Source organism: Neoarius graeffei, chromosome 21 (genome assembly GCF_027579695.1).
Source record: "Neoarius graeffei isolate fNeoGra1 chromosome 21, fNeoGra1.pri, whole genome shotgun sequence".
Classification (NCBI taxonomy): Eukaryota; Metazoa; Chordata; class Actinopteri; order Siluriformes; family Ariidae; genus Neoarius; species Neoarius graeffei.
In genome coordinates, this window is record NC_083589.1 from 30,572,949 (window position 1) to 30,585,412 (window position 12,464).

General features: G+C 43.8%; 1 protein-coding gene across 1 annotated transcript in view; it reads left to right on the forward strand.

Moving 5' to 3' along the window:
* nr2c1 (nuclear receptor subfamily 2, group C, member 1) overlaps positions 1–8,017 on the forward strand; it is a 48,119-nt gene extending 40,102 nt beyond the window's left edge. Inside the window, exons 12-14 of the mRNA XM_060902956.1 lie at positions 205–342; positions 553–658; positions 7,429–8,017. Of these exons, the coding sequence (XP_060758939.1) occupies positions 205–342; positions 553–658; positions 7,429–7,603 (419 nt within the window). The 3' untranslated portion in view covers positions 7,604–8,017. The remainder of the gene's footprint in view (positions 1–204; positions 343–552; positions 659–7,428) is intronic.
* The last annotated feature ends 4,447 nt before the right edge of the window (positions 8,018–12,464 follow it).

A 12,464-nucleotide genomic window follows, 5' to 3' on the forward strand; every position in this document is an offset into this window, starting at 1 on the left:
CAGTTTGGGACCTGACCTGTCTTTGGATTTGTACTGTGTGAATGAACTTAGCACTCCCAAAATATTTAGGTATTTTTAAGATGTCCTCAGTTAATAAAATGCATTGAGCGAGCGATATCTATCTTGTATAATCCTGGTATTTCATTCTGAAGGAAACCCGTATGATGATGGACTGCTGAAAATGTGTGTTTTTGTGCGCGTTAGAGAAACTCTCTGCAGAGAGAGTAAAGCAAGTGATGGAGCACATCTGGCGAATGCAGGAGTTTTGCAACAGCATGAATCGTGTGAACCCTGATGCCTACGAGTACGCCTACCTCAAAGCCACGGTCCTCTTCAGCCCAGGTAACACGCCAAATCTGTGTCAGTCTTCTTCACGGAAGATGGTTTTTATCTTCACACTAAGTTTATCAGTGAAAATGGACGTGTAGGAGCATGTCGAGTGATTGGATACTTTGATGACTTTACGATTGGCTGATCAGAGTCAGCCTTAAACATGAAATAAAGATCGTGGAGAGAAATGAAGAGATGATTGATTTTGTGTGTGTGTGGTAGATTATGCCGGAGTGGACAGCACTCTTCAGATTGAGCGCTTCCAGGAGAAAGCTTACATGGAGCTGCAGGACTACGTCAGCAGGGTGTATCCAGAGGACACTTATCGGTAACTTGCATACTCTGTACTTGTAGTAGAGCGCCTTGTCTAGGTATTCACCCTCTCTTGAACTTTTCCTCAGTTTGTATTGCTATAACCTGGAGCTGAAATGGGGTCATAGGTCATGAATAGGAGGAAAATCTATACAGACTTTTTTAAATAAAAAATTGTTTACAAATAAAAAAACATACAGGTTTATTTAAATTAGTTCCGGTGCAGCTAGATGCTATAAGGAGTCACGGGATTAGACTTAAGCTGGGCATACACTGTGCGATTTTTTTTCAGTCGCGGTATTCAGCTGCTGCTCACACTGTACAAGTGAATCGCAGGGGTAAACAGCACACAGCTTACGATTCCTGTTCTCACATTATACGATCCGATGCTCGGATGCGATGCTCAGGATTTCAAACAGGTTTGATTTTCATCCGATCGATCGGGAGGAGGTCGTGAGGTGTTAATGGCTTGTCGTTACCCCATGTATACTACACGATCCGAGATCCAAAAATCGCACAGTGTATGCCCAGCATCAGACAAAACTTTATTTATCCCCGAAGGGCAATTAGAAGGGCGAAGAGCGGTACATTAAAAGAGCAAGAAAATAAAATCACAAAAAGAATAAAATCACAAAAATGGGTGGAGAAAAAAAAAAACAGCGTATTATGTACAATATACAATGGCAGGCCTGTTGCCAGTAACAAAGTATAAGAAAAATAAATAAATAAATACAATTTTTTGAAAAAGGCAGCAGATAAAATATGGCAAATAAATAAAATGACGCGTGGATAAAATTAAAATGACAATATGATTAGAGTGACATTGTAGTTAAAGTGACAAGGTGATATTGTAATATTGCACATCAGGACATGTGATATTGCACTAGAGTATTGTACAGAAGACTTAAGTTATTGTAACTGTCTTAGACGTCTTAGAGTTCAGGAGGAGAATAACACTTGGAACAAAGGTTGCTCTCATCCTCTGGGTCTTACAGGCCGGACAGCGGAACCTGCGGCCAGATGGCAGCTGCTCAAATGCCGGGAACAAAGCACGAGTCGAGTCCTTAAGAATTCGACGAGCCAGGCCGCTAGCCTGCTGCTCCTACACAGTATTCAGGTGGCGAGCAGGAAGTCCAATAATCTTAGAACACACCTCTTAGATTAGATTAGATTAGATTAGAACTTTATTGATCCCTTTGGGCGGGTTCCCTTAGGGAAATTAAAATTCCAGCAGCATCCTTACAGGATAAACAGAGAATAGAAAATAGAGAAAACTTCTAGATAAATTAAGTATTTACATATTTTTTATATTTGTATATGGGGAAAAAAAAAGTCCAGCAGGAGAGGTATTGCACATTGTCCAGTATTGCTTTTTGTCAGGCTAGGCTACTGCTCCTTCCCTTCCCGTCCTCTGTCCTCCTGTTCCCCCTCCTCCCCCCCAGAGAGGAGTTGTACAGTCTGATGGCGTGAGGGACAAAGGAGTTTTTAAGTCTGTTTGTCCTGCACTTGCGAAGGAGCATTCTGTCTCTGAACAGGCTCCTCTGGTTGCTGATGATGGTGTGCAGAGGGTGACTGGTATCGTCCATGATGTTCAGTAGTTTGTCCATAGTCCTCTTTCAACTGACAAAGGTGGCCCAGGACAGGCAGACTCAGAGATCCTTTGTTGCTGCCGTGGGTGTATTAAAAAAGGGAAAAAAAAGCAACCCCTAGATGCTCCAAATGTCAGTGACCAGGTAAACAGGGCATTCACCAGAGAAACAGAAACTCTGAAGGAGCTGGAGCGATCCACTGCTCAGGTAGAAGCCGTCTACAGGACAAGCATAGCCTGGACGCACAACAAAGTCGGGCTTTACGGAACAGAGAAGTGAAGTCCCATTTTGGACAATGCCAAAAGGAATGTTTGAAAAGATTCTCTGGCCTGACTGAGACTAAAACTCTCTTATTGGCTTTGGTACAAACACTATGTTTAGCAGAAACCCAGTACTGCTAGCCTGGGAAATCCCATGCTGCTTTGCACAATCGTTCCGATCTGAAAAGACAGCATGGAAACTATGGTCTAAAGGCTCGCCTGAGTTAGGGAGCCAATCAGAGAGTGGGGAGGGGTGGAAAGACGGTGACGCGTACTACTCGACAAACGGAAGCTTGTAGTTTATTTGGGACTGTTTACGGATCACATTTAACATGGCGGCGAGCGATACGAACCAAACTTTCGATCAAGCTTTGTCTTGCACAAACGGCAGTAATCGTTCGGTGCCATTGTTTTCCTATTTTTGTTTTGCCTTCTCTTTCTCTTTCCTTCTCTTCTTCGCCTCTTCGTCGCTCTAACTACGTCACCGGGTACAACTGCCATGATTGGCCATGGGCTACGTATACGCCAAATGATAGACATTCACAACGTCCAATAAACGGCCGTTGACAATTGTAAACCACACCTCCCCTACGAGAAATTCAATAGGCGGATTCCAGACCATATTTCACTTGTGATATGGTCTGGTGTTAACCAGACTACAGTACTGCTGTCCATCCGGGGAGCATCATCCTTACAGTGAAGCATGGGGTTGGTGGCATCGTGTTGTCGGGATGCTTTTCATGAAACTGGTTAGGATTGAGGCTAAGATGGGTGGAGTCAAATACAGTGCATTCCCTGCAAGAAATGTGAGACTGGGGTAGAGCTTCACCTTCCAACAGGACAATACGGTTCAGTTTCATGGATGCAAACGGCGCGCCTTTTGGCAGATGCCGCCTTTTTCACGGCTGTCTGAGGGACTTGTGTGAATCGTGCAGATCCGATGAGGGTTTTTTTGGGGGGGGGGCGTTGGAGTGTCTGATTTATAATTTCATCAAAGTAATTTCTGTATTAAAATTACTAAATAAGCAAATGCCGTTACAGTCCATGAAACATAGGAAGTATAAGTATGAGAAGAAAACAGTAAATCAGAAAGCTGTGCGCGTAAAGCCAATTGGCTGCGCGCCATTATCTGCTGCTGGCTGCACTTCACTGCACGCGCAAGGATTTCCATCAGTCCAACGTAAGTTACGTAAGTTATGTAATTGGCTTTACGTGCGCAGCTTTCTGATTTAATGTTTTTTTCTCATACTTATACTTCCTATGTTTCATGGACTGTAACGGCATTTGCTTATTTAGTAATTTTAATACAGAATTTACTTTGATGAAATTATAATCAGACACTCCAACGCCCCCCCCCCCCCCCCCCCCCCCAAAAAAAAAACTCATTGGATCTGCACGATTCACACAAGTCCCCCAGACAGCCGTGAAAAAGGCGGCATCTGCCAAAAGGTGCACCGTTTGCATCCATGAGTTTGAAAAGGAAAATGATTTCCACCCAGACGAGTGTTTTAGCTCCGTGCCGGAAATGAGCTCCGTCTATACTAACACGCCTGAAACCGCATATCACATGAAAAGGGTCACGTGATACGGGTGTGACGAATCAGGGAAGGATATGTCGTGACTGATTAGACCCGATCAGGAAGCGAATGTGGGTGTCTGCATCATCATTTCCAAAATCTTTGTTTCTGCCCATCCAGACTAAATTGCAGCCCTGGAGTAAGCATCTCAGGTGAAAATCCAAACTCAATCCAAATTGCTTGAAACTGTTCTCAGTGAATTCAGAATTGAATGCAGAACACCATACTTTTTACAGAATTAAAATATCTTTATCCGTTCATGAAATGTTACAAATCAAAGATTGAAAAAACGGCTTAATTTTTACAAAACTGCCGTAATATTCTGTATGAGGATCGCGTGGGCCAAAATAAGTAGGTAAAGCTATGAAAACTCACTTCGAAGTCTCCCGTAAATTATAACATCAAAACTAGCAGATGGAAAATTTTGCTGAATCCTTCATCAGAAACGGTGAGAGCGAGAGAACATCCCTATAAAAGTTATCTGACTGATATTCACGAGTAATCCAGTCGGAAACCAATCAGGAGAGAGAGAGAGAGCCTGACCGCTTTCCCATGACTCAAAAAGTACCGGCAGTTTCCCGACGTCCCGCGAGTAGAGAGTGAACTCCTGTTGTACCAACTTAAACCTGCCGTTACTCCAAAGTACTGAACAGATCTTAACCAGATACATTTCTTTGGAAAGCAGAGATTATAAGCTTTTTAATGATAGAAAATATTCAAGAGTTAAGCAATGACAGATTTGGAAACTCAGATGAGCATCCGCATGCACAATTTTCACACCACGGCCAGCGAGCGTCTGATACGCCTACCTGGAGTTTTCAAGATAAAATGATCCCAGCAGCGTTTGGAAAAGTCTCTGTTTTAGGAACTTGAAAACTCCGGAGTAGTGTGGACACCAGGCGTAAATGTAGCAAAAGCGATCCGTTTTAAAACTAAAATGCATTAATGTGGACGTAGTGTAAGTATACTGTTAAAACTACACTGGAATGGTCTAAAACCAAGAATCTGAATGTGTTCAAATGGTTCAGTCAAAACCCTAAAGTCGATCTGACTGAGAATTTATGGCAAGGGTTTCGCTGGTCATTAATGTCGCAGCCAATCAGATCGCGCCGTATCCCAGAAGACTTGCAGCTGTAATCGCAGCCAAAGTTGGCTTTTGCAAGTATCGCCTGAGGGGGTGAATACTTATGCAACCAAAAATGTATGCTTTAAATGACCTCTCTCTCTGTTGCTCTTCATCGCTCTCCTCTCTCTCTCTTCATCGCTCTCCTCTCTCTTCATTGCTCTCCTTCTCTCTCGCTCATTGCTCTTCTCTCTCTCTCTCTCTGTCGCTCTTCATCTCTCTCCTCTGTCACTCTTCATCGCTCTCCTCCTCTCTCTCTGTCGCTCTTCATTGCTCTCCTCCTCTCTCTCTGTCGCTCTTCATTGCTCTCCTCCTCTCTCTCTGTCGCTCTTCATTGCTCTCCTCCTCTCTCTCTGTCACTCTTCATTGCTCTCCTTCTCATCGCTCTCCTTCTGTCTCTTCATTGCTCTCCTTCTCTCTCTCTGTCGCTCTTCATCGCTCTCCTCTCTCTCTCTTTATTGCTCTCCTTCTCTCTGTCACTCTTCATCGCTCTCTCGCTCTTCATCGCTCTCCTCTCTCTTCATTGCTCTCCTTCTCTCTCTGTCACTCTTCATCGCTCTCCTTCTCATCGCTCTTTCTATCGCTCTCTCTCTGTCACTCTTCATTGCTCTCCTTCTCTCTCTATCGCTCTCCTTCTCTCTCTCTCTCTCTTCATCGCTCTCCTTCTCTATCACTCTCCTTCTCTCTCTCTCTTCATCGCTCTCCTTCTCTATCACTCTCCTTCTCTCTATCGCTCTCCTTCTCTCTCTATCGCTCTCCTTCTCTCTCTCTCTCTCTCTCTCTCTCTTCATCGCTCTCCTTCTCTCTCTCTGTCACTCTTCATCGCTCTCCTCTCTCTTCATTGCTCTCCTTCTCTCTCTCACTCTTCATCGCTCTCCTTCTCATCGCTCGCTCTCTCTCTATCACTCTCTCCGTCACTCTTCATCGCTCTCCTTCTCTCTCTCTCCATCGCTCTTCTTCTCTCCATCACTTTCCTTCTCTCTCTGTCTCTCCATCGCTCTCCTCTCTCTATTGCTCTCCTCTCCCCCCTCCATTGCTCTCTCTCCATTGATTTCCTTCTATCGCTCTCCTCTCTATCGATCACTCTCCTTGTCTCTGTCTATTGATTTCCTTCTCTCTCTATCGCTCTCCTCTCTGTCAATCTCCTTCTCTGTCTCTCTCTCGCTCTCTCTCTTTCCCTTTCTCTCTTGCTCCATTGATTTCCTTCTCTCTATCATTCTCCATCTCTCTATCGCTCTCCTTCTCTCTCTCTCCATTGATTTCCTTCTCTCTCTCCCTCTCTCCATTGATTTCCTTCTTTCTCTCTCCATTGATTTCCTTCTCTCTCTCCCTCTCTCCATTGATTTCCTTCTCTCTCTCTCCCTCTCTCTCCATTGATTTCCTTCTCCCTCTCTCCATTGATTTCCTTCTCTCTCTCTATTGATTTCCTTCTCTCTCTCTCTCTCTCCATTGATTTCCTTCTCTCTCTCTATTGATTTCCTTCTCTCTCTCCCTCTCTCCATTGATTTCCTTCTCTCTCTCTCCCTCTCTCTCTCCATTGATTTCCTTCTCTCTCCCTCTCTCCATTGATTTCCTTCTCTCTCTCTCTCTCTCCATTGATTTCCTTCTCTCTCTCTCTCCATTGATTTCCTTTTCTCTCTCTCTCTCTCTCCATTGATTTCCTTCTCTCTCTCTCCATTGATTTCCTTTTCTCTCTCTCTCTCTCTCTCTCCATTGATTTCCTTCTCTCTCTCTCTCCATTGATTTCCTTCTCTCTCTCTCCATTGATTTCCTTCTCTCTCTCTCCATTGATTTCCTTCTCTCTCTCTCTCCATTGATTTCCTTCTCTCTCCCCATTGATTTCCTTCTCTCTCTCTCTCTCTCTCTCTCTCTCTCCATTGATTTCCTTCTCTCTCTCTCTCTCCCCATTGATTTCCTTCTCTCTCTCTCTCCCCATTGATTTCCTTCTCTCTCTCTCTCTCTCCATTGATTTCCTTCTCTCTCTCTCCCCATTGATTTCCTTCTCTCTCTCTCCATTGATTTCCTTCTCTCTCTCTCCCCATTGATTTCCTTCTCTCTCTCTCCATTGATTTCCTTCTCTCTCTCTCCCCATTGATTTCCTTCTCTCTCTCTCCATTGATTTCCTTCTCTCTCTCTCTCTCTCTCCATTGATTTCCTTCTCTCTCTCTCCATTGATTTCCTTCTCTCTCTCTCTCTCTCTCTCTACACTGATTTCCACCCCCCCCCCCCACCCCCAGACTGTCGAAGTTGCTGCTCCGTTTGCCTGCTCTGCGGCTGATGAGTGCCGCCGTGACCGAGGAGCTGTTCTTCGCCGGCCTCATCGGAAACGTCCAAATCGACAGCATCATTCCCTACATCCTCAAAATGGACTCCACCGACTACAACAGCCAATCAGCCGGCACCACAGAGTGACTCGAACCCCGCCCACAAACACTTCAATCAGCCTCAGGGCCACAGGGCCTGCTGACCGACTGCACCATCATCTCGCTGTCCTCAAAGTGACCTTTTGACTCTGATGTACAAAAGGAGCAGCCCGTAAGGCGTTGCCTGTAGACTGTGCATGGACGGAGAAGGTCAATGTTTTACAAGCTGGTGCATGATGAAGACTGAGGATGTTGTCATTTGTATGGATCACAGCCGCACTTTGTTTGTTTGTTTGTTTGTTTCAGATAATGATGCCTTCATGAGAACCGATGTTCTTGATATGGACAGGTTTGGGGAAAGGAAGTGGCTGTAAAATGTGTGAAAGGACTCGAATAAAGCTTTATCATGCTGTATGTATATGAATTGTGTATATAAGTGTAATAAATGTCACTCTTATACAGATATTTACCCTTTTGTTATCGTTGCAGTGTAATCACACTAAAATATGACACTCCCTAAAAGAGTAGCTCTGTGCTGCTAGTGATGAAACATGCCTTGCTGAATCATTCGTGCATCTGAATGAAAGTTTGAAGTAAGGAATAAAACATACAGTAGTGCTTGAAGGTTTGTGAACCCTTTAGAATTTTCTATATTTCTGCATAAATATGACCTAAAACATCAGATTTTCACACAAGTCCTAAAAGTAGATAAAGAGAACCCAGTTAAACAAATGAGACAAAAATATTATACCTGGTCATTTATTTATTGAGGAAAATGATCCAATATTACATATCTGTGAGTGGCAAAAGTATGTGAAGCTTTGCTTTCAGTATCTGGTGTGACCCCCTTGTGCAGCAATAACTGCAACTAAACGTTTGCGGTAACTGTTGATCAGTCCTGCACACCGGCTTGGAGGAATTTTAGCCCATTCCTCCGTACAGAACAGCTTCAACTCTGGGATGTTGGTGGGTTTCCTCACATGAACTGCTCGCTTCAGGTCCTTCCACAACATTTCCATTGGATTAAGATCAGGACTTTGACTTGGCCATTCCAAAACATTCACTTTTATTCTTCTCTAACCATTCTTTGGTAGAACGACTTGTGTGCTTAGGGTCGTTGTCTTGCTGCATGACCCACCTTCTCTTGAGATTCAGTTCATGGACAGATGTCCTGACATTTTCCTTTAAAATTCGCTGGTATAATTCAGAATTCATTGTTCCATCAATGATGGCAAGCCGTCCTGGCCCAGATGCAGCAAAACAGGCCCAAACCATGATACTACCACCACCATGTTTCACAGATGGGATAAGGTTCTTATGCTGGAATGCAGTGTTTTCCTTTCTCCAAACATAACGCTTCTCATTTAAACCAAAAAGTTCTATTTTGGCCTCATCCGTCCACAAAACATTTTTCCAATAGCCTTCTGGCTTGTCCACATGATCTTTAGCAAACTGCAGACGAGCAGAAATGTTGTTTTTGGAGAGCAGTGTCTTTCTCCTTGCAACCCTGCCATGCATACCATTGTTGTTCAGTGTTCTCCTGATGGTGGACTCATGAACATTAACGTTAGCCAGTGTGAGAGAGGCCTTCAGTTGCTTACAAGTTACCCTGGGGTCCTTTGTGACCTCGCCGCCTATTACACGCCTTGCTCTTGGAATGATCTTTGTTGGTCGACCACTCCTGGGGAGGGTAACAATGGTCTTGAATTTCCTCCATTTGTACACAATCTGTCTGACTGTGGATTGGTGGAGTCCAAACTATTTAGAGATGGGTTTGTAACCTTTTCCAGCCTGATGAGCATCAACAACGCTTTTTCTGAGGTCCTCAGAAATCTCCTTTGTTCGTGCCATGATACACTTCCACAAACATGTGTTGTGAAGATCAGACTTTGATAGATCCCTGTTCTTTAAATAAAACAGGGTGCCCACTCACACCTGATTGTCGTCCCATTGATTGAAAACACCTGACTCGAATTTCACCTTCAAATTAACTGCTAATCCTAGAGGTTCACATACTTTTGCCACTCACAGATATGTAATATTGGATCATTTTCCTCAATAAATAAATGAGCAAGTATAATATCTTTTTGTCTCATTTGTTTAACTGGGTTCTCTTTATCTGCTTTTAGGACTTGTGTGAAAAACAGAAATAGAGAAAATTCTCAAGGGTTCACAAACTTTCAAGCACCACGGTATGGAGGAAATAATCAAGAGCAACAGTTTGTCAATAACAGTGTCTCCTAAAGTGTTTTTTTTTCCTCTTATACCACAGCAATTTACAACCTTTTACATTTTATATTTATGTCAGAACAACACATCGTGCTTTTAACCATTTAAAATGGTCCCCATGTCTGCGTGCTGTCAGGAATGTTATAGCAGCTGTACAGTTTTCCCTTTTCCTTTTCTTGAAGTTAATAAGGAAAATAATGTATCTTATGTTCAAGAGAAACAGGAAAGTGTGAAATCCTCTGTCTTGAAGACTCCCATGGATGAAACTTTACTAACAAAGTGCTGATGCACAAGACTCCTTCTGTAAATGTTAAATAAACAGCTATTTTCAGAAAACTTAACCATATCACATGACTATGCTTTTTTTTTTAATCAAACAAGTTGTTACTATAGAAACGATTATGTATATGAAGGAGCGCATTAACAGGCCTACCGTATAAACCTGTGATTTGCCTTGCAGTCTCAACAACTGTCAGGGCTGCTGTTACAGAAAATTAATCAACACCTTCTGACCAATCCGATTCAGGAATTCAGCAGCGATGTGGTGTAAAATAAAGAGTAATATAAATTTTATTTAGTTGTGTTTTGTTAAGATTTTATTTTCCGAATGGATATAGCGGTTCAATTAATTATAATTTTAATTGTATTTCTACCTACAGTATCATCCTAATTTCAGTTCAGCAGCAAATTAAGCATATGGCTGAAAGATTAGCAACCAAACAAAAAACCTGTTTTAAGAGCTAAAACACACACGCGCACAAAAAGAACTAAAAATAACAGCTGTGTAATATGCAGAACGATATTTGTGTCGGGCGGCACGGTGGTGTAGTGGTTAGCGCTGTCGCCTCACAGCAAGAAGGTCCGGGTTCGAGCCCCGTGGCCGGCGAGGGCCTTTCTGTGTGGAGTTAGCATGTTCTCCCCGTGTCCGCGTGGGTTTCCTCCGGGTGCTCCGGTTTCCCCCACAGTCCAAAGACATGCAGGTTAGGTTAACTGGTGGCTCTAAATTGGCCGTAGGTGTGAATGTGAGTGTGAATGGTTGTCTGTGTCTATGTGTCAGCCCTGTGATGACCTGGCGACTTGTCCAGGGTGTACCCCGCCTTTCGCCCGTAGTCAGCTGGGATAGGCTCCAGCTTGCCTGCGACCCTGTAGAACAGGATAAAGCGGCTACAGATAATGAGATGAGATTATTTCAGTTTTTCTTTGTACAGGAAATCATATATCAGACGCTGTCCGGGAAATAAGCCATTGACCGGGAAACATGATCAACCCTGGTTTAAGAGTACTTATCAATATACTTGCACTCAATTTAAACTAAAATCATGTAGTTAAAACAGACAATCATGCCCATTTTGTCAGTTTGTGAAAGTGGGTGTGACGTGTGTAGATGATCTACGTTGTCAATTGTGCTTAGTCTTCGGTCAATAAAAATAGCTCTTGACCAAACTAGAACAATAACATCTGTCTTTTTATTTGCATCCCTCACTGCCAGGGGCGGCACGGTGGTGTAGTGGTTAGCGCTGTCGCCTCACAGCAAGAAGGTCCGGGTTCGAGCCCCGTGGCCAGCGAGGGCCTTTCTGTGTGGAGTTTGCATGTTCTCCCCGTGTCCGTGTGGGTTTCCTCCGGGTGCTCCGGTTTCCCCCACAGTCCAAAGACATGTGGTTAGGTTAATATGGGACGGCCTGGGGCTGAGGTGCCCTTGAGCGAGGCACTGAACCCCCGACTGCTCCCCGGGCGCTGTTAGCATGGCTGCCCACTGCTGTGTGTGTGTGCGCATGTGTGTGTTCACTGCTTCAGGTGGGTTAAATGCAGAGAGGAATTTCACAAGTGTGTGATGAATAAAATTGTTCTTTCTTTCTTTCTGCCCCAGGTTCTGGTCCTTCTTTCATTTAGGCTCCTGAGGCTAATTTACTCTGTTCAATTTTCTTTTTGAATTTGAGCAGTTGAGCTTGAGCTCTCAAATTCAATATCGAACATGTCTCGACTTTGGCTTTAATCTAGTCTGGAGCATTTCCATCGAAAATATGTCTGACACAGTCACCGTGTTCATCACCGATATCAGTGTCAGATTTTCAGCAAAAACAGACAAGACGATGAGACAGATTTTCTGTTTTTTTTTCCTTTCGCTCTTGCAAGCCATCATAAAATGCTATAGGGGGTCCACACAAATGGCACTGTGTGCACACGTGTAAAAAGGATCACACACTGTCAATACTCAGGTGAAATGTCCATCCATAACCTTTGACCTGACAGTTTGTACAGTTCACTGCTGCACATTTTTCTTGTAATTTTTTCTCACCAACTACATAAATAACTTGTCTAGTTTTGTGGAGCTTCCGGTAGCCCAAATGACCGTTCCACGCCGCGATCTGAGTGGTAAGATGGCAGCCATATGGCTTCACACTGATGAACCTGTGAACTCTTCAGATTTTTACGTAGAGCTCATTGGCTGTGAAGCATCCAAGTGGCCATTTTACCACACCCATCGTCTCGTCTCATCTCATTATCTGTAGCCTCTTTATCCTTCTACAGGGTTGCAGGCAAGCTGGAGCCTATCCCAGCTGACTACGGGCGAAAGGCGGGGTACACCCTGGACAAGTCGCCAGGTCATCACAGGGCTGACACATAGACACAGACAACCATTCACACTCACATTCACACCTACGGTCAATTTAGAGTCACCA